Below are 22,839 nucleotides of genomic sequence, written 5' to 3' on the forward strand. Positions count from 1 at the left end.
TAATAGTAGTAATAGTAGTAGACATAGTCCTGCTGTGCATCGGTTGAGTAGTGGGCAGCAGGCTGAGCTCTGGGATATCCTGACTGGTCCTCAGTTACGTCTGGCATGCATGCCATCTGCTGCCCATAAATCCAGCTCCTCTGGAGTGGCTCTTGGAAAAGGCAGACACACCACACATGCTCTCATTATACCATTAATGGCAGTTTTTGCCTCTTTTTTTTTCACCGTGCCATTTATGGCGATGTTGTAAATGGGGTTTTATTTGTTTTTCTTCTGAGACTCTTAGAGCTCATTCCTCTTGTCAGCCAAAAGAGGGATGTTTGAAAAGTAGCTGCTGAAGGCTGAAGGCCTGCCCATGTTGCTGTTGTTCTGGCACTCAAGCAGTATTTTGGACCGGTGCGGGCGGACTGGCTGCAGACACGTTTGTTTTTCTCTTGACATTCTCCTGAAGGAAATACAACCTAGTCTTGTACTGGGAACTGATTGATGTTGCCACTAATGTTGCTAAGCCATAACATTAAAACCACTTACAGGTTGAGTAAATAATGTTGATTATATCATTACATGCGTACCCCCTTTAAATAAGTGGAACATACTTACTATATTAAGCAACAGGTGAATAGTCAGTTCTTGAAGGTGATGTGTAAAAGCAAGCCAAACAGGCAATCGCAAAAATCAGAACATTTCAAAACATCTGACAGGTCTTCTGGGGAGTTCCCTGTACGTAGTGCTCACTACTTACCATATATATTCTAAAAAGGATAACTGGTGAACCCGCTACAGGATCTTGGCAACCAAGCCTCATTGATGCGATCCATGGTTCTTCTGTTAAAGTCCTGGTGACAAATGACACAAAACACCTTCAAACGTCTTGTGCAGTCAATACTTCAATGGGTTAAAAGCTTGTTTTGGTGAAATAAGTAGGAGTAACACTTATATTTGGTTGGTGGATTCAATTTAGAGACTTCTCTGGATGAGTGAATAAGATGTTTTGTAGAAGTATGTGGAAGTACTTTCACTGCTTCAGGGGTGCAAAAAGAGCAACTTTGCTCTGTGGAGGGTCCTGTTAGTGTGTCTTGTTTGGTCTGCAATTTCCTATACTTGCCTAGTTTGTAGAAAATTGTCTGCAAGTTGCCTTTCCAGGTGCTGTGCCGAGTTCTGCCTCCCTGCAAGTGCATGCTTATAATGCATAACATAACCCTCATTCCTTTTATTTCTGTTTATAAATAAGGAATAATCTACAGTTACAGTAGATACAGGAATCACAAGCCTAAGCATTTGCTCCTACATGTCTAGGGGATTTGGATTTTAATACAAAACAGGTTATTTTTCTTCTTCTGTTGATTCAATGGGAGATGATAACCTGCCTCAGTTTTCCTGTACTTGGTCTGAAAGTCTGAACCATCAAAAAAGTGTTTTCACACTTGCAAACAAACCAGACCATTGTTTAGTTAATCAGGATCGAAACCATCTATTTTGGTTGAACAAATATTGGTTCTTTGGTCCAGACCAAACAATGTGGTTGTGAAAGCACCATAAGAGGATGAAAAGGGCTTTTAACAGGGCATACAGGTTAGGTAAAGAGTTTACCGAGGTAAACCAGATGATGTGGTCACCAAATCCCAAACTATTTCAAAACCCATGAGACTTCTGAAAGTGTTCTCTGCTATCTGGCACCAAGACATTTTCAGCAGTAGATCTTGCAGGTCCTAAAGATGTGAGGTGCGTTCTTTAAAACCACATTCAGAACACCAGCTGAGATCCAGTTTTTTATTTCTCCAGATCAGTTCCGTTTCAGAGACTTCTTGCTACCTGCAATCTTCATCAAGGCACATTGTGAAGCTGTTCTTCACCAAGAGTGCTTCACGGTGGCCCATAACTCTGTCATTTTATTTTAGATTTTCTATTAATCTATCACCAGTCTGGACGTCAGTATGCTGCTCTGTGAAGTGTCTGCCAGTGAACTGGCCAGTGCCTCCAGTCTTATTCAGAACAGGAAGCTCGATAAGAAGTAGAGCTTTAACTGGTTTGTTCAGCTGATTTTCTTCTGTTGTCTTTAACGAGGAAATGGAGGAGAAATGCCATTGATTTTATGAAACCCTGCTTGGATTACATTCTTTATTGTTTAATTTACTTTCCCTGAAATCCACGGAAACAACGAAGAAAAAAACGAGCCAGCGAAATGTTAAGAATGCCTTTCATATTATTAAACCACAAAAGGCCACGGTCAGGCAGAGGGGAGCGTTTCTTCAGCCATGGACATGAAAACACTTCGCTGGCCTGTGGTTCTGTTGTTCTGGCTGCAATCCAGAGATGAAAGAAATACCTAGGTTGGAGTAGAGGTGTGTACGATTGTGTTGCAAATCATAATAAGAACATTTAGAAAACATTGAATTGTGGGAAATCAATTTTTTTTTGTCAAATGTGGAAAAAAAAGTGAAATATGCACAGATCTGTGACAATATGATAAAATCTGATCACGTTGTGTTAAATGTTCTAAGTGTATCAACAATATCCTTCTAAAAGCATGTGGAGGATATAATCATTGCTTTAACAACACTGACCCAACTGTACATTTCGTTACAGAGAGTGTAAAATAATCCTGTTTAATTGGTTGATGTGCACAAAAAAGTTATAATAATCACTGTACTGTGCAGAAAAGAGTATTTAAATGTCAGTGTTTTAACAATAGGCAACTGTTAATGCTTTTTTTTGTCTGCGTGTCAGAATATTACCCCAAGTACTGTGTATTGTAAAAAATATTATTGCATCTAAGTATTATGATATAATATTTTTACTATATCCTCCAGCTCTACCATGATTATGTGATTGCCTGTTCACATTGGTATTGGAATTATGTTCTTTAAAATGGAATAAAGAAATATGTTGTGTTAAAATATTTGGCCATATTGTTCAACCCTGTTCGTTAAAAGGACAAGATAATGACAATTTAACAAGATATTGTACAGTATATAGATATGATCTCATGCCAAGTATTGAACAGTGTGTTTACTTAGCAAGGTGATCCTATTAATGTAAATTATTAGAAATTACATTTTATTTATGTAGGATATTTAACATATGTTCACATTCCAAATCAGTGTTTATCGCTCTTTACCTGGGTGTTTTTTTTATTATAATGCTATTATCACTAATTAAAATGACTATTTGATCATTTATCTCAGTTATTTTAGGGTCAGTATATCATATAAAAATAATGTTATTGTGACATGTCTATCGTTGATATGGTTTTTAGTTGAGGCTTGTTTTTTTTTTTTCAGTCATCAAATGTCCTGTGTTTTTAATGGAATATTAATGTCTGTATTTTTTCTCTCTCATCATCAGGAAGAGTACAGGGCAGAGGGCATCACCTGGCATAACATAGATTACATTGACAACACAGGCTGCATCAACCTCATCAGCAAGAAACCCACAGCATTGCTCCACCTACTGGATGAAGAGTGCAAGTGAGTTAATCCAGACAGAATTATGCCTGCGCTTTAAGCAGTTTCCACACAAGCGTAGGCGATCCATAATCAAGATCTCAACATCTCCCTTCTTCTTACACATATACAGACTCATTCTGCCAAATCCAGTTTTCCAAATCCAGATTTAGAGTCTAGTCTGACCAATTCAGCAACTTTATGACTGGACGTATTTTCTGAACACTGCTAAAAACAGTAACTGCTTTAAAAAAAACGCTCTTTTTTCTTGTTTCTCGGTTAAGGAGTTAAAGCAAAGTTGCCTCTGCTTAAAATAGCTGGAAATTGGACCGGCTGGATATGCGGCTTTCATAGTTCAATTCTCTCATGGCACATTCTTCCTTTTCCTGTAGCTGTTGCTTTTCTGTTGAAGTATTGGCAGCTGCTCTCATTCCTCTCAAGGCCAAAGAAACTGCACACACTGTATTGTATTGTATCCTCTCCCTTTTCCCCGATTTCTGACCCTTTCTCATTTCTTTACCTCCACTGGCCACATAGAGCCGCTAATACTGGTTGGTAAGGCTTCTGATAGCTGTTAACATCTGGTTATATTCTTATGGCTAAAAGTAAACAGGCTCCAGTACAGTAGATTTAATGTTTTACTTGTACACTGTGAATTGAAAGATTGTCATTTTTAGGTCTAAAATTAACAATAAGTCCAAAATAAATAGCACTAACAGCACTACTTAGGTCTTAAAGGTGCTATATAAGATTAAAACTCATCCCTCCCTTCAGAGCATGAAGAGCTCCCTCCTTCCCCAAATTCATGCACATTTTGAGTGAGCAAACTGTTGCTGCAGTCACTTGTTTTTCTTGTTTATGTATCTCAAATATTATTCATGAGAGATAGGCAAAACCGTCCTAAACTATTTCTGTTAATCAACATAAATATGTCTATATATTACCCACTTATTAGGATGAGACAGGAGAGCATCATCTTTGTCCCTTTTCATGCTTTTCAACACTCGGTTACTATTTTTTAATTTAATTTAGGTTATAATAAAATAACGATTGATAATAAGCATAATGAGGTTGTAAAAACCTCCTGTGTATTTTGATCTGTTGCTTGTAATATTTTTTCTTTTTATATAACCAATCTCCAGTTACAGGGGTTGGACAATGAAACTGAAACACCTGGCATTTTAGTGTGGGAGGTTTCATGGCTAAATTGGAGCAGCCTGGTGGACAATCTTCATTAATTGCACATTGCACCAGTAAGAGCAGAGTGTGAAGGTTCAATTAGTTCAAAGTATTGCAATGCACACAACATTATAGGTGACATACCAGAGTTCAAAAGAGGACAAATTGTTGGTGCACATCTTGCTGCCGCATCTGTGACCAAGACAGCAAGTCTTTGTGATGCATCAAGAGCCACGGTATCCAGGGTAATGTCAGCATACCACCAAGAAGGACCAACCACACCCAACAGGATTAACTGTGGACGCTGTAAGAGGAAGCTGTCTGAAAGGGATGTTTGGGTGCTAACCCGGATTGTATCCAAAAAACATAAAATCACGGCTGCTCAAATCAAGGCAGAATTCAATGTGCACCTCAACTCTCCTGTTTCCACCAGAACTGTCCGTCACCACAATAAATTATTGTGGTCTAAAACCAGGTGTTTCAGTTTCATTGTCCAACTCCTGTGTGTGCTAATAATTCAGAAACGTTTCATTGAGGCTTACTGATCAAATACCACAGGAATGCCTTACTATACTAATAATATATAATATAGTAATAATTAATGATTTTATAAAGATTTTTAAATATATTCTGCAAGCAAGTAAATGCAGAAATGACTTCATTCTTTCAGGATTTCTGTCTGAGCTGTTTGCTGTTGCTCTAAGCAGGAAGCACGGTTTCTAATCATCACCTTTCTCAGGATTCTGAGTGTGTGCACTTATCAGCACTGCTGTGTTTTGAGTGTGTAGAGTGTGTTATTGCCTCACTCTAGGTTTTGGGCCTGTTCATCATCATTACCCAGCACAGCATGCTGCTGCTTCAGGAGAAATTAGCCATGTCAAAGAAGAATTTTGTAGTTAGCAGCATAATCAGTGCTTAGGGAAATGTAGAGGATACGGTTTGGGAATGGGGCAAATAAAAAAATTAAGAAATGTTTGTCCAAAGGCATGTTTTAATAATTGCCATTTTTTTCAGCATTGAATGAATTAAATAGCCCAAATGTGTTTTGTCTTAGTTTTTAAAGATGTGATGCTCAAGTGCTGCTCAATGGAAATCTTTTGATATACAAATGCTATGGCGAAATTGGCTCATCTAACATTAATATCCTAGCCTTGTACAGCTTAAAAACAGCACATTTGTAACGTAAACTGATACCATACAATATGATACTTGATGCTAAACACTTTCTGATTACATTTATTCAAGTAGAACATATAAAAATGAACTTAAACCTTTTGAAGTCTGGGATGCTGCTGCTGCTGAAAACATCCATGTCAGAGTAAACACTAAAATATGACTTAAAGAAAATTAGTAATTGTTTCATATAAATTAATAGGTCTTTTCACTTATTCAGTTGACACATATATATATATATATATATATATATATATATATATATATATATATATATATATATATATATATATATATATATATATATATATATATTTATATTTATTTATTTGATGTATCCTTATAGGGGTCTATATGTTTTTTTACAAGTTAACCCCCCTTTTCTCCATCTTGTTGCAGCTTCCCACAGGCGACCAACCAGACATTACTGGACAAATTCAAGCGGCAGCACGATGGCAACAGTTACATCGAGTTTCCTGCTGTGATGGAGCCGGCTTTCATCATCAGACACTATGCCGGAAAGGTCAAGTACGGTGTGAAGGTGAGATCTGCATGAAGTGCACCTTAAGCTGCACTGAGAACCACCAGAAACACCTCAACCTACTTTCCTACATATCATAATGTACGATACACATGCCACTTCACACAAAGCAGTAATGAACAGCGCTCAAATGATGTCAGATTACAGATTACATTACCCGTCTCCTTTTAGGAAGCTTAATCACACTGCTGGACTGCCTCCCAGATGGCCACTCATATTTCTAAAATCAAGATTTCTCCTTGTGAAGGCCGTCTCCTCCCTCCTCAGTGTGCCAGCAGTCCCTCCTGATGATCTGTTACTTAGCTTTAAATATTTGTAGCTTTCTCCCAAGTCCTGTTTTTGTTTAGTCTGCTGCCGTACTAAAAAAAGGGAACACATTCGGATGTGAATGGGGAATCTCATCAGAGTGATAAAACTGTCTGCACTGTTGTTAGTTCGAGGTCAACACAGGGGTCAGGATACATGTCAGCCTTTTAGTGCAGCATTCAGCTGTGTGCTGAACTGTGGGTAGCTTTGGTAAATTCATGGAAAATTGAATAATAAGGCAAAATATCTGTGTGCTGTCTGGAATTATATAAGGGCAAAGATTTTCATACTGTCTAGACTACTTCATATTGCATACATTTCCATATAAGGTCATGTGAAAAGCTCTGGCCACCTTATAATAATGTTCTTTTTAACATATATAATTATATGGACATTTGATCTTTATCTATACAATAATGAAGATGTGGAGGTAATATAACTAAACGAAACAGAAGAAATCTATCTATTCATCAATCCTTTTGACAACTTTCTATATCTCTATCCTGTCTGTTTATCTGTCTTATCCATCTATCCAGCCAAACTTTGGCAATTTTCTATCCATCCATCCGTTCATCCATATGCCAATTTTGTTTCACATTTTATTTCAATTATTTTTATTGCAAGCACTGGTATTTCAGGAATTGCATATCTTATTATAATACAATTACATTTATTACTGCCTAAGATGTTTGAAATTAGAATAATTAACCCATTAAATATGGACATAATTCTGTACAGACCACAGTTTTCATCTCTATCCATATGTAATATAAATAAGTATAATTTAGCTTTTAGAGAGGGCTCTGGAGATGACTGTCTTATTTAAATCTCTGACATTAAATTAGGTTTGATCTTAAATGACACAAGTATAAAACTCATTTATATATGAGCAGCAATCCAGCGATGATGATGATGATGATCTCATAGGGACAGTTACATTTGTGAGTTGAGAAAAAGAGAGGTTGGAAATTGGTCATGTAAAAAAGGGTTATGACTGTTTTTGGTAACCACACAAATGTTATAAATGGATATGCACTGCATCATTACTAATAACGGGCTAGATGGAAAAATGCAAAGTATGGGTCTTTTAATAGAATGGTTTGAAAATATTCCACTGTAATCAAATTCTGCCACTAAATTCATACGAGGCTGAGCTGTCTGACCTTTTAATGAGTCTTTAATCAATTTGTCTTCACATGTTTTCATCATGCTTGACACACTCGCAGTAGTTATGATCCTCTTAATGGTGCGTAAAAGTTCTCCTGAGGGCTTGTGTAATGGGAACCTGACTGCAGCTGCTCCATGTTGCTGTTTCTCTGTAGGGATGTAGAGATGGATTCAATATGGCTGCCTTCAGTTCACTGCTTCTGTGGTTTTCTTTATCAGGACTTCAGGGAGAAGAACACGGACCACATGCGGCCGGACATTGTGGCTCTGCTGAAAAGCAGTAAGAACGCATTTATCTGCAGCCTGATCGGCATCGACCCGGTGGCCACTTTCCGCTGGGCTGTCCTGCGTGCATACTTCCGAGCTGTGGTGTCCTTCAGGGAGGCGGGGAAGAGACATGTGGAGAAGAAGACTGGTGAGTTATTGTCTCCTCAGACCTGTGCATACCTACTTAAAACATTTTAATGTGTAGGTGGAGAAGAATGACTCCTGCTTGGATCCAGTTTTACCATGAGAGGATGGGTAGAGTGTTCCTTTGTGTCTTTTAGTTTTTATTTAGTTGAAATCACAACGTTTCAGATTTCTGGACCTCAAGATAGACCTTCTATGTTACTGATGTTATTACTGATGCCCTAGTGCGTTAGTTAATGCAGGTTCTATTACCTCAAATCAGAAATTGCTGGGACAGTATGGAAAATGTAAATAAGACAAACAGTGTTTCTTACATTTACTTTGACTGTCATTTAATTGCAGACAGTATGAACCCAAGATATTTCATCAGCTTTAAAAAATTTGTTAATATATATTTATCATTTGTCCTTTAACATATTTCCAGGAAAGTTGAGTCTGGGGCAATTTAGTGGCAGTCAAGATGTGATTTCAAAAAAGGTGACTATTATTATTTGGTACAAAAGCAGTATCCAAGAATGACTCCAGTTTGTACAATTATTGATTAGTTTAAAAGGGAAATTCTTCAAATAAAGGAATTTTCATAGCTCTCGGTCTACAGTGCAAAATAGCATTCAACCATTTAAGGAATCTGTTGTAATTTTTGTAAATAAAGGCCAAGGGCACAAGCCTAAGCTGAACTCCTCAGAAATGTAGCAACAGCTGGGGAAGGGATTACTTTTACAGAGTTACATGCAATAAAATTCCACTTAAAACTTTACTGTACACAACAGAAGCTTTAGGTTAACCACGTCTAGAAGTGATGTTGGATTCTCCGGGCTTGGTTTCATCTGGGATGGAGCATCACACAGTGCAAATATATATTGGGTACTGGGCATCTGATAAGGATATCCCTGTTCTCCTCTTATTGGACGTGTATCAAGACAATAGTCAGCTGGGAATAGACACAGGAGAAGGCCCTGGATCCTCTGGAGGGATTATATCTCCCAGCTGGCTTTGGAGTGCTTCGGGATCCTTGGCAATATCTGTTAGTAAGTGCTAGAGACAGGTATTTATTGGCTTCAGTGCTCACCATGTTGTCACTCCAACCCTGATTTGGACTAAGTGATTAAGATGATGATGATATTTGCATTTCCATGCTGTCCCAGTCCTTTCTGATTTGGGTTTGTATGTAGGTTAGAGACTGTCTCTCATAGTTGTGTATTATGTCTGGGCATCATTATCACTTATTTACAGGGACTTTCCAGCACAGTACTGCAATATTAATAATTGCCTACAGCAGCTCTCAGTACTTTTGCTGGCATGTGTTTACAGGTGGGGTCAGTTGTGATTATGCTGTCAGTCTGTGTTTTTGTGTATGTGTGCTTGTGTTTGCAACCAAGCCAGCTTGGTTTAGCAATTAGCGTAATGGTGTTGTGTAGCTCCTTTTGCTTGGTCTATTTTCTTTATCCTGTAGATCTTTAGCATTTCATTTATTTCCTGTCTTAGTGTGTTAAGCGCATTAGAATAGCTTTACTATACACCAAGACTCTTCTCTAAGACCTCATACACTGATGTGCCAAAAGTCATGGGACAATGACTAGTATTGTCAAGTCAGGAGGTATTTATTGTCATTCCATATAAGTACAAATACAAAGTGCAATAAAATGATGTTCCTCAGGAATCATGGTGCAACATGGAGCAAACAGTACAATATAGACAACACAAACTTTCAACAAATTGTGCAACATAGATCTAGAACAGGGGTTCTCAACTGGTCTCAGCCCACAACCCACATATTCTCATGGTCATTAAGTCACGACTATTTTTTTAAAAAATAGCCTTCAAAAACCCATTTAAACATACATATGCATGCAAAGAGCATTTTTTGGAAACTGAAGAGGAACATGACAACTATACAATAGAATAAAATTAAATATCAGAAATGCACAAAATAAATTTTCACTTCTCTGCATTCAGAGTATGTTAGTAGGAAATGCTCTCTCTCTTCTTCTCCAATATAAAAGACCAGTACAAAGTCAGATGAGCATTATTTATTTATTTATTTATTTATTCATTTATTTCCCGATCCACCAGTTGAGAATCGCTGATTTAGAACACTAGTTAAAACTAGTTAGTTAGAACATTGATTTTTTGCCTTGACCCATAGAAACTTGTGGGTTTGCTTTGAGTTGCTTATCTCCATTACCACGATCATTACCACCCACTGCACTGTCTACTCTGGGTGGTAATGCCATTCATAATGTAGAGTAATTCATAGTGTCTTCTGTATATGTATACTATATGTATACTGTGGATTGAGGATTTTTTTTTAAATGTTGCACAACTTAAAACATAAACATAAGATAATACAATCCTTTATTAGTGTCACAGAGGGGAGTTCACATAGTCACACCTACAAAGTGATATCTAAGCATAGGAAGAAGTATAGGGGAAACATATTTACATCTTAATATTTACAATTGCAACTGGAACAGAATCACAATAAGTAGTTCACAATAATTCATAACTGACTTTTGGCAGATCAGTGTATGTTGTCCTGTTGTGTAGATTTCTTTCAACTTAGCCAAGCTTTAGCCCTTTTAGTTTTTGTTTCATTTAAACTTCACCTCAACGAAGCCCTCAATCATAGACAACCTAATCAAACCCAACCGTTTCACCCCAAAATATACTGTTGTATATACACACGCACGACTCCCCCCAGCGGTCCTGTATAATGAATGAATCATTTGTTTGAAGATGAATGTTTCAATATATTAAGACTTGATTACTCATCTAAAAAGTGCTCACAGGGAAAGCTTGACTTTATCAAATGAAATGACTCATATTCAATCTTCCCGGAGAGGGCAGACGAATGAGGAAGATAATTACAGGTGATATCATTCTGTCTGACACAGCACTTACTGTCTGCTCAGGTAGATTCTCAAAGTCAAAGTCTCAGCGCCTGCAGTTTGTGTGCCTCTCTCTATCTCTCTGTCTCTATTGCTGTGTTTCTCTCTCTACAGCTGAAGCTTTGCAGGTGATTCTCTAGTAATTGCGCATCTTATTCCTTGCTGTTTAATCTGTCGTCTCTCTCTCTTTTTATCTCTCTTTTCTTCTTGTTTTGTTACTTTTTTTTGCTTCCCAAGGGCATGATGATGCTGCTCCATGTGCAGTTTTGAAAAGTGTGGATAGTTTTAGCTTTCTGCATCATCCTGTGCATCAGAGAAGCTTAGAGATCCTGCAGAGGTGCAAAGAGGAGAAGTACAGTAAGGCTGCCTTCCCACTATCCTTTCTCCTCACTCCATGCACCTTGGGGCTAAGGCGATGGAAAAGTAGCAGCCAAATACAGACTACAGTGTTCATTATTGGTTATACTGGTAATATACAAGTCGTATACAACTAGTTGAATCATTTTAACAGTATATTAAATATAAACAAATAAAAACTGGAATTAAATGTAATAAATCCAGACCATACATAGGCTGTAACTGAAATGGATCCTTGTTCATGGTTTAGAGCACTATTGAGCATACAAGCGTACTATATATTCACACAATGCACTGATTATTTATAGGTAGAGATGCACCAAAATTTAATTTTTGCCCAAATCAAGCAACATGAAATATTTGGGTCTAACACATTTTGCAGGTTTTAATTCACAGGTGAGACTACATCACTTTTACATATAAATACATATAAAATAAAAACAAAATACAGGTTTTTTTTTTTAAGTCATAAATATTTTCAGTTGGCAATATTTATGTTGCCAAATATTTTGTTCATCACTATTTTGTAGTAAACATTGTAGCTCACCGGCTGGACCAAAACATAAGACTTGGAATTTCAGAAATTTCAGAAATGTAGTTTATTAATGGGAGACTTATGTTTCTAAGTAACATTAATAACGGTCGAAGACTTATTCCATGAACAGCACAGTAATTTCATTCAATTTAATTTAAAACTCACTTGTTGGGTTTAATAAGCTTTAAACATGATTAGGACAATCATTTTTACAGCTAGTTAATAAGCTAAATAGTCTCTTCCTATATAGCGCAACTTAGCACTTATGAGCAGTAAGGATCCATATTGGTCACAGCCAGAGCTTAGAGCTTCAGAACCTCAGACCTTGTAAACTTCTGAGGAATTGGACAAATAATTGATCTACAAAGAGCTCAGTTTAAGGGCTTTTAGTTTAGTCATACTCTGACTCAACCTGTGTAATTATATATAATAATATATATTATATAACTGTCCATTCACTAGAGTAGAACAGTACACACCATTCACTCCAACTTTTATTAACTTGGCTGCTCTCCTCCTCTCGCCTAAGCCCGTTGGTTCTGCACCTGTCTGTGTGTCTGTCAGTACGCATTCTTGCATGATGTCAGATTTGTGCATCTGTGCCAGCCTCTGTCTCTCACTAACAGCCGTATGTGTGGGTACAGCACAGCCTGCATGCTCCTCCAGCAGCCCACCGCTAACCCCCACCTGGAGCCTGCACTCTGTCCACTCTCAGCCCGGCAGTCCAACTACAGCGCAGGGTAATGCTGTCCACTCTCCTGCGCTTTCCTCAGGCCTGGGAGGGGAGGGGGCGGGGCGGGGAACAGGGCCAGCTGTGATGCTGAACACACAAACAAACAGTCAGGCACTTCTGTTAATGCATGATCACACAGCCACGTACTGATACGAGTTATTGGTGGTGAGATATTTTGTGAGGTTTATTATTTGCCTTATTCTTTTGTTGGGTACACTTTAACATTTATGCTAAGTTTGGAGGTGTACAGTTACAGACTGAAGCTTTTAAAGTTTATCAGCCATGTTCTGCCCTGTCCGTCAGCGGAAATGGACTCCTATCAGACTGTTTTTTTGGGTGGTAGACCATTTTTAGCACTTTGCATTTACAGCTGTAATTGTACACCTGCAAAAGGGCCCCATAATAGCTAGTTAAAATGAACAGCCTTTGTTGATTATTGTGCTGCATGGAAGCAACCAAGGTTTTGGGTGTAATTTCTTATTAATAGTCTTGAAATATTATAAATTCACCATTTTCAAGCAGCTACTCTAGGTACAGTGACATGCAAAGGTCTGGTCACCCCTGATCAAAATTTATTTTCAGGGTAAATAGATAATCAACTAGAAGATAAACTTTATATGAGTGTGGTTGTTACTATTTTAGATATTAAAAAGAATGGAGCAAAATTCACCCAAAGAACATTTAGCTTATTTAAAGTAATTTTAATGACTTTTAAAGACCTTTTAATAACTTAAGGCTATATCTTGTTTACAGTCATCACAATAAGCAAATTTAGGTACTGATGTTTTAATAAAATGATTGCAGAATATCAAGAAGAGAACCCCACATTAATAAATACTGGGAGATGCATTTGATTGAGGTATGTTTTGGTTTGCCTCAGAGAAATTTCACTAGTTGAAGGAAATATGTATTAAATTTCCAGCAAATTCTGGAAGCAAACATTAAATTATCTGTAAAAAAATATATACATATAAAATAAGAAGAATACAAAATGTTTAAGATGTTTAGCAAGATTCAGGATGGACTGTCTAGGGAGGCAAAAGCCCTCATAGTCCACCAACCTAAACGTCATTAAAATATGTGGATAGACCTTAAAAGAGCAGTGCATTAAGAACCTCACAGAATTACAAGCTATACTAGGAAGGATTAATGGAAATCTTTCAAACAAAAAAAACTGTAAGACTCATTTAGTTGCTTAGTTGTGACTCTCACAATATTATTAAGTACATACTGTGCAAAGTGCCCAACAATCTGATTATTTTAGACTTATTTAGCTATTCACCATTAATATATTTTGGCACAGGGTGCCCAAAGCATTGCATATTACTGTATAAGGTAGATGTACCTCATTTATTGGCAAGTCACAATATCCACTATGTGGACCAAAGTATTGGAACATTGATTGATTGTTTTCTATAAGATCAGTGGGATTAAAAACTGATGGAAGTATCTGAATTTGTTCGGTTTAAGGGGTGTCCACAAACATATGCATATAAAGTGTGTTTGCTAGATATTTCTATCGACTGCAGCAGTACATTTTAACATTTCTGTAACTATTGGTGAATTTCTTTCATGCATTTTGAGTAATGCATCCGTTCACCGTTTGAGTTAGCACAGGTGGTGGGTAAGTCTTGAACTTGGGCTATTTCTTACCTAAATAATGATTTACATGGCAAGATCTGTGGTTAACATTATTTAATCAAATCTAAACTATTAACTGTCCTTATTTCTTTGTGTTTTAATAGCTCTGTTATACTTCAGGTTTTTACTTAATCAGGGAAGCTCCACTTAACCAGGCACAGTGCTGTGAATGTGCATCCCTCTTACGCTGACCTCAAAAGCATGTTTTGTGAAATTGACTCATCAACACAAAGAGCTGTCATTTCCAAACCACCTGACATTGGTTAATTCATAATCACTGTACATGAATTAAATCTCCATGTCATCTGTTGTGTTGACTATAACCCCACACTCACCCTCATCTGTCTGGTTTGTGTATAAGAATTCAGATTACCAGCTGTGAAGTGTGTAAAGCTTTCCTGTGTAAGGGATGTGCTGTGTGCTTTGTCTCAGGTATGAGCAGAAGGAACCCTCGCTCACCTCTCTCTGACCTGCAGGGCACCAACAACGAGCGATCTCCTCGGTAAGAGTGATAAATGCATCTTTATATTTGTGTTTAGTTTCTGACCATGTAATCAATTAGATAAGTTTTTTTTTTTTATAGCAGTTCAAAAAGTGTCATCAATTAAACAAGTTATTTGAGAATCATTAACAGCTTTAGTGGTTTTAGGCAAGTGTGAAGATGTAGGCATGATGCTTATTGTTAAGACAAAATAATTTTATATCATCTTCATTCATCTAATACATCACCTAGTGCAATTAGTCACACTTCCCAGCGGTCTAAAGCGCTGCCACTATGAGTGGGGGGTCACAGGTTCGAACCCCCCACTAATGCAGCTTTGCCATCAGCTGCCGGCGCTCAGAGGGAGCACAATTGGCCCTGCTCCCTCCGGGTGGGTAGATGGCGCTCTCTCCCCACATCGCTAAAGGGTGATGTCCGCAGCACAGGGCGTCTTTGAGCTGATGTACCGGAACCGAGTTGCTGCACTTTCCTCCGAGCGTGAGTGGGTTGGATAATTGGCTGAGCAAAATTTGAGAGAAAATAGGGGAAAAAAACACATCAGCAATTCAGTTCATTAAATGTTTGTTCTCTTCTTTAGTTAATGAAATACATATGAAGTTATATAAGAAAAATAAAGTGTACTATAATTGGTAGGATATGAGCTTGATAGCTTTATTGGTCCTGTTACTCTATTATAAAGCTAAAAGTGCTTCTTCTTGGCTTATCTTGGCTGACCCCTTTTTGACGAAACTGGAAAATTATCTATTCGATTATTTGCCAAACTATAATGATACCATTGTTCCCCCCCGCTTTCACCTCAGTCCTAAATGTTTAATGAAGCTGCTCTATAAACCATAATCATCTGTCCGTCTCTTTGTCTTGGCCCTGATTCAGAAGCAGTGTTGCTGAAATCTGTATAATCCTAACAGATGGATGTTTCTAAGCTCGAAATGATGCGTTGAAGATGATTCCCTGGCTGCAGCACTTGCTTAGCCCTTGGCTGAATGCTTAAGGGCCAGTGATGAGCGTGCAGTGACCCCAAGGATGGCCCCCTAGCCTCCTCCGCTCATACCTCCTTCATGACTGCATGGCACCGAGATTAGCCTGCGTGTCCTCGGCAAGTGGCCGGGGGGCCCGGCTCCCAACAACGGCTCTTTTGTTTGCCCGTAAAGTCTTTCTAATGTGATTTGCAACCGCACACACTCTGCGAGGTTACTAAGTGACCGCTAAAACCCCACGCAGCTGCTTCCTGTGTGATGTCAAAGCGCAGCAATGCGCTCACTCAGAGACTCGGCGGACAGGCCCGAGGCCTGATGCTTACTTGCTCTCTGCAGGTTCCACTCCAGCACGCCTACAGTCCTCAGCAGAGCCTCTAAATTACTCCCAGCCTCGCGTACATAGACTTTACAGCTTTTCCGTGCTGGAGCGAGCAGACCTCCAAACCTCCGGGCCCCACTGCATCTGCTTCTGATAAACAGAGTGGCGAAGTGAAGGAGTTCAGGTTCATGTAGTTTGCTTTTGGTCTGAAACTGCAAGGGAGAGCCAGCCAACTTTTTCTACGCACAAAATAAAGACATTTCCCTTTGTTCTTAGCACTGAACCGAATGAAGGATTTAGTTTCTTCAGGCACTTAGAATAGAAACTGTGGAAAGTGCAAATGTTGGTAGACAGGTGATGCATAGAGCTTTTCCTCCTGAACAACGATTTAATTTCAGAACTTGAGGTACTTAGACTGGAGATATTGTGGAAAGTGTATTATATTGCTAGCTGGTTGAAGCTTAAGTTTTATTAACTCATGAGTTTTATTTTATTAAGCTCTTAATGTTGCTTGAATAAAATTCAGTTTGTTCAGGCACCTGAAATGAGTACTTTAAAGAAGGTGCTCTGTTTTGCTCGGCAGTTGATGCATGTAGTTTTTATTCTAGGTGTCTTGGTTGAAAGATTCTGTTTAGACAGGCAGTCACAATGGAAACAGGTCATATATGGAGTTTTTGTTGTGTGTGTCGGAAGACCAAATGCCAATTTGTTTTTAGTTGCAGGCTAATTAAAGTCTAAATGTATATCCCAGCAGACATACCGACAAAGGACAGTACAATGTTTCTACTACACATGTTTTACAATTACAAAACCCTACAGTGGGCTTTTAATTTGAAGCAAGGGATGTAGACACAGCCTCCATTTTTTTGCTTGGCTGGAGCGGTTTAGCCTTGAGTGTTAGTAGCCAAGTTAAAACAAATGTTTAGTGCTTCCCACATTGGCTGGGTTGAAGCTCAATGCTAACTGTTTTTCTGAGCTTGATTACTTGCTTGCTGAGTTGATGACAGACTCATGTCCCTGTGAAAACTTGGTTTCAAACGTTTCGTGCTCCATTTTGTGTCTTGGAATTCAGTGAAGTACCACCTCTTCTAAAAACAGTTCTAACATTAGAGGACACTTTGTAATGTGTCCTAGAATAATTCTGTATAAATGTTTTGGTATTTTTACATATCCATTTTTGACTAAGATGTATCTGTTGCCAAATATTCAGTGCATCACTTGTACTAGTGTAGCAAGTGTTTGCTTGTATTTGTTGCTTACTTTCTTACCATCACCCCCATGTTTCCCCAGCACACCTGTTCACCTGAAACACTACTTTATACCCTTTATTTTCACCAGTAGCTTGTAGCAGTACAGCAGCCGCCCTGTAGTCATGCACAGGGGTGGTTCTCTCTGCCTGGTGTATTTATAGGCCCAGTCTACACTGTTGCCTCTGAGAAAGGCTAATTTATTTGCACAAAGGGCCTCTGGCTCGTATTGCTTTATGGAAGTGCTATTATTTACAGTCCCTGTGCTCAGCATGTCCACGCATGCCAGAGATTTAAATCAGCCAGAGGTACTGGACCGGCTGTTATTGTTGTCAGAAAGCCTCTGGACCTGAGCTTTTGGGCCTGGTCTTTTTCTTTTAAGGCCCATTGGGCCCGGTTGTACAGGCCACTGGCTGAGCGTGTAGAGTTCTTCAAGGTCCATATCAAAGCTTTGATGAAAAGTGAGAAAAATGTACAGCAGGTCCTCAAAGTCCACTTCAGTAAATCAAGTTAATCAAGCGTTTATGAGGACGTGTAATTACTGTCGATTAAAAAGCAATATGCTCTGAAATTCTGAAAGTCTTGGCAGAAGAACTAGTATCTTATCCATGTCCCATAGAAGATAAAGAACACTGTACTGAAAGGCAGGTAATGCATGTTTGCAGTTCTGCTTTGAATGTTAATGTAATTTCTGCCAAGTGGCTTGTCTTTGCAATGACAGTTCTAGGCAGATGCTGCTGGTCACATTCATAACTGTCCATTCTGATGCTCACTGTGGCCGGTAATGGCTTCTATTACACTTGTCTGGTGTATGTGCGACAATATGGATCTAGGATTGATGATAAATACCCACACAACTTCAGAAATAGAATGTCCCATCCTTCAGCCACCCACCATCAGATCCTCACTCAGACCTTACTCAGTTCTTCTTGCCTTGTGTATGAACTAGCTTAAGCAGGTGTGAGTGTTCCCAAGTCGTCCGCTGATGGTAAATTAATTTACATACTGCTTTTCTATGACTTTTTGCATGTCAAGTTGTGGCAAGTTGAAAAAAAATAGTCCCTTGTTTGTTGTTTCTTGGTAAGTAATGCTAGTTCATAGGTTTGTGTGACGGTTCTTTTTCCCCAGTGATTTTTTTAGGAGATTTGAGAATTTCTGAATTTGATCTGAATTCAAAATATATCTAGGGTAAAACCTGCAGTAGATTTAGTTACCTGTTTATCATAACAGGCTCTTAAAACACTGTACAAAACTGGACCACTGAGCCAGTTCCTGTCCCATGGGCATCAAATCTGGCAAAGGTCCCACAGGCCCCAGCATGGTCTTCTTGTGTGGTAAGACCACTGGAGCAGGTTTAAATCACAAGCACAGCTGCAAAGTAAACCTCTCTGCACCCACAGCCCTCCTGCCTGCCTGTGGAGACAGATGGGCCCTAACCTTCTCTTGCCTGGACACCACAAAGACTTCCAGTGGATTGTCCTGTTTTTTTGCCTTTCCTCCTTTGGTTTTCTCTGTGTCTGAGTGGTTTGTGTTAAATGGTTTTCTCTGGGATTGGGGTTAACCGTCCTCCCCACCACTGAAGAGACAGAGAAGCCTCTGTTTGTTCAGAAGTGTAAGCAGTCTGTAGAAAGTCTACAACTGACACTCAGGATCTCAATCATCAAACTGGCTCACCAGTATATACCAGTGTAACCAACATATCACCAGCACAACCACAAAGATGGTCCTTCACAGCAACTAGCTGGAAAAGTACTCAATTGGGTTTACCTGGTAATCCAACGTTTTGGATACACCTTTTCACTATATGTTTTTCTTTATTTCTTTATTTAGTTTATTGTCTACCTTGTAGATTAAGGTGTGTCCAAACTTTTGACTGGTACTGTATAATTCAATTCAATTCAATTTTATTTATATAGCGCTTTTTACAACAAAGGTTGTCACAAAGCAGCTTTACAGGAAAAACAGGTCCACGCCTCTTATGAGCAGCACCACAGAGATGCCAATTTTATGGTGACACAGTGGCAAGGAAAAACTCCCTTTAAGAGGAAGAAACCTTGGAAGGAACCAAGACTCAGTCCGAGGAACCCATCCTACTCGGGTTGACCCGCTCAGTACAAACAAACAACAAACAAATAACAGAACAAAAACAGTACAGAGAATTAATGTGAACTATGGCTAATATAACAGGTACTAATTTATGAATATAAGAATGTGATGGGCACAAACTATAGAGCTATGGCTAATACAGAAACAGATACTGAGTGTGTTAATGGTAATCAGTGCAGGGTTGCAGAGCCGGAGAACGACACAGCGGGCAGTGGAGAGCCAGGCTGGGAACATCAGGAACAGGGCATCTCCATACATGTAAAAGAGATAGATAGAGAAAACAGAAAGGAAAGGAAGAGAAAAAAAAGCAGAAGTTAGAAGGGCTGTGTAATAATTCTGAGTAGAAGGACAGGGCTGATTCCTGAAAGCTGGAACCACAGACGGACGCATCCAGGAAGACCGGCCGGCCAGGCGTCTCAGCACATGTGAGAAAGATAGAGAGAGAGAACAGAGAGGGGAGGGAAGAAAAAGGGGTTAGAATGGTTTTATAAAACTCTGCTGGAGTGGGATGGGCACTGGTAGCAGCAGCTCAGGACATGGGGAGAGAAAGAGAAAGCAGATGATTAGGACAGGGTTTATATTTGCTGGATAAGGTGTAAGAGGAAGAAAATTGTAATGAGACATTACTCAAAAGCTTGAGCAAATAGAAATGTTTTGAGTCTAGATTTAAAGATTGAGAGTGTGTCTGAGTCCCGTATATTAATAGGGAGGCTATTCCAAAGTTGGGGAGCTTTATAAAAGAACGCTCTTCCTCCTGCATAGTTTTTTCTAAAACGCGGGACTAATAACAGGCCAGCGTCTTGGGAGCGGAGTGAACGCGGCGGATTGTAAGGAGTAAGGAGTTCCTGTAGATAATGCGGGGCCAGACCATTAAGGGATTTATACGTCAGGAGAAGTATTTTATAATCTATACGAAATCTAACAGGTAGCCAATGTAGGGATGAGAGAATAGGTGTAATGTGATCGAACTTTCTAGCTCTGGTAAGCACTCTTGCGGCTGCATTCTGAACTAGCTGGAGTTTATGGAGTATAACCTGTGCTGGTTTCAGTTTTTTTCAGTTCATGTATTTTACTTGTTTTAAGTTAACTTCGGCATCAAAGACCAGCTTAAACCATCTGCAAATTCTGTTCTTGGCTGGGTATCTAGTTATCTAGTGAGAGGATGAGCGAGAGTTTTACTTATAGACACATACTCTAATGGAGAAAGGTTATTGGACACATGCTCAGCCATTGTTTCTTCTTAAAGGAAGGCTTCAGAAATGTGTTCATCTTGGTTTTGTTTGAGTAACTGCCTTTAATGTTTGGGGAGATGGGAGATTTTGGACTCTTGATGTGAGGATTTGATTGTATTCAACGACAAGAGCTATAATGTTGGGTGATCACCACCCCATCTCCTTTCAGAGAACACAGGTCCACTGCTCAGCACCTCAATACATTCATGTCAACACACATTTGGACATCATGTGTACTGATGTTACAGTCTTGTGAGGGGCTCTAGAGTAAGACCAATTTGGTCGCACGTGCGACCTAATTTCTCAATAGTAACCGAGTAACTGTTGGCATGTGTGACTTTTTCCTAAAAATGCTTTGTAATTTAGGTGAATAAATCAAACTATATAAAATTGGTCTTGCCTCATGGAGGTTTATCCATAAGATATTGAGCTATTAGATGTTCGGTTTAAAGCCCTTAAAACACTTGCACTTTTACGTTTTCTTTTTATTAAATTTATCTTGAGAGATTTAAGCTTAAATTTAAGATCAGTAAATCACTTTAAACACAAACACATTTCCGTATATTCTCTTTTTTTGCTTTAAATAAAGAACTTTATGCTGACCAAATTGTTAGTTCATTCATTACAGTTCAATATTGCCTAGATGGACAAGATTTGGGTGCACCTAACATTTGTACTGGTGCACCTAAGAAGAAAAGTTAGGTGCACCGGTGCAACCAGTGCAAAAAGTTAGTCTAGAGCCCTGTTTGCACAAACTGAATCTGTTCTAAGAGCAAATTAAGGTTCAGTCTGAAAAATAAAATCCCTTTTTAAGTAACGGTCATGGCCAACATGATCACGATCATAATCAAAAAACAAACAACTTCAGTTTGTGTGTGTTTTCAATAACTCCTGCTGCGCTGCTTCATTAGTCATACTTGTGTGCTTAAATCATGCTGAAGGAGCCCATGCGGCTGCAATTTTCTGGATGAACTTGGGGGAACTGAATCCAGTGTCGCATGTGGACGGGATTCTTGAGGGTGTGTCGGTTCCTGAGTGTGTGTGTGCTTATTTTCCCCTTCAGAGAGAGTCGGAATGGCCGTGTTGGGAGACAGAGCAGGCTGTCCTCTGCTGGCTCCGGTGCCGAGGAAGATGGGATCTTCATCAACTCCACTAGCAGCAAACTTCTGGAGAGAGCCCACGGCATCCTAATGTGAGAGTTGTTTTCTGTGTGACCTAAAACACTAAAGCTGTAGTAAAAATAATGCATATATAATAGTTTCATAAGTTTCAAGATATTAAATGTTGACAGAGTCATTCATGTATGGATATATGTTTTTCTGTAGGATATAAACACACACTGCTCATTGCATCACTGTATTACCAAAATTATAACTTTACACCAGAAGTCCTTAATTCTCTTATGTCAAACCTGTCATCAATCAATATCTGATTTTTAACCTTAGCTAAACCTTATTGGTGTAGTGATTATGTAACTTAATACTGTTTCATTCATTTCATCTGTGATATGTAAGGAGTGACAAAAACTTACATGATTAATAACTCTAAAAAGAAGTTTTTAATTATGTAAGTCTGATAAAATGTTAGCTGTCAGGTTAAAATGATTTTAAAAAGAAAAAAAAAACTAATTGGGAAAATATTCTTACATAATAAATAATAACAGCAAAAATAAACCATTGGTAATGACTTTTCATTAGGTTTGTGATCATAAAAAATAAAAATGAAAAATAACATACCTGAATACCCTGGGGTATTAAGCCCTTGAGTAAAGCTATTAACTATAGCTGTTATACGTATAATCATATATATATATATATATATATATATATATATATATATATATATATATATATATATATATATATATATATATATACTTTTTGTGAACTGAAATGCAAGGTGGTTATTTTTGCACTGTGTTTAATGTAATGTAAGTTTGACAGGGCTGCTTTTATAAAAACAAATACATGAATTAGAAATTAAATATGAAGGAAACAATCACTTCAAATGGCGCTGTCTGTTTACCAATAAAAAAATATAGTTGTCATCTAAGAGCTAAAAAATCATAATCGAGAATCTCTT

The 22,839-nt window shown here is 38.5% G+C and overlaps 1 protein-coding gene across 12 annotated transcripts in view; it reads left to right on the forward strand.

Annotated features, from left to right (window-relative positions):
- myo9aa (myosin IXAa) overlaps positions 1 to 22,839 on the forward strand; it is a 156,021-nt gene that overhangs the window by 103,112 nt on the left and 30,070 nt on the right. For 6 of the 12 annotated variants that reach the window (XM_049465445.1, XM_007231843.4, XM_049465437.1 and 3 more), the window contains 7 exons: positions 3,346 to 3,467; positions 6,195 to 6,336; positions 8,029 to 8,224; positions 11,346 to 11,465; positions 12,627 to 12,740; positions 14,807 to 14,876; positions 21,821 to 21,949. In XM_049465445.1, coding sequence (XP_049321402.1) covers positions 3,346 to 3,467; positions 6,195 to 6,336; positions 8,029 to 8,224; positions 11,346 to 11,465; positions 12,627 to 12,740; positions 14,807 to 14,876; positions 21,821 to 21,949 — 893 coding nt within the window. The remainder of the gene's footprint in view (positions 1 to 3,345; positions 3,468 to 6,194; positions 6,337 to 8,028; positions 8,225 to 11,345; positions 11,466 to 12,626; positions 12,741 to 14,806; positions 14,877 to 21,820; positions 21,950 to 22,839) is intronic. The other 6 variants (XM_049465441.1, XM_049465442.1, XM_022670008.2 and 3 more) reach the window with 3 other exon arrangements.

This window comes from Astyanax mexicanus, chromosome 16 (assembly GCF_023375975.1).
Source record: "Astyanax mexicanus isolate ESR-SI-001 chromosome 16, AstMex3_surface, whole genome shotgun sequence".
NCBI lineage: Eukaryota > Metazoa > Chordata > Actinopteri > Characiformes > Acestrorhamphidae > Astyanax > Astyanax mexicanus.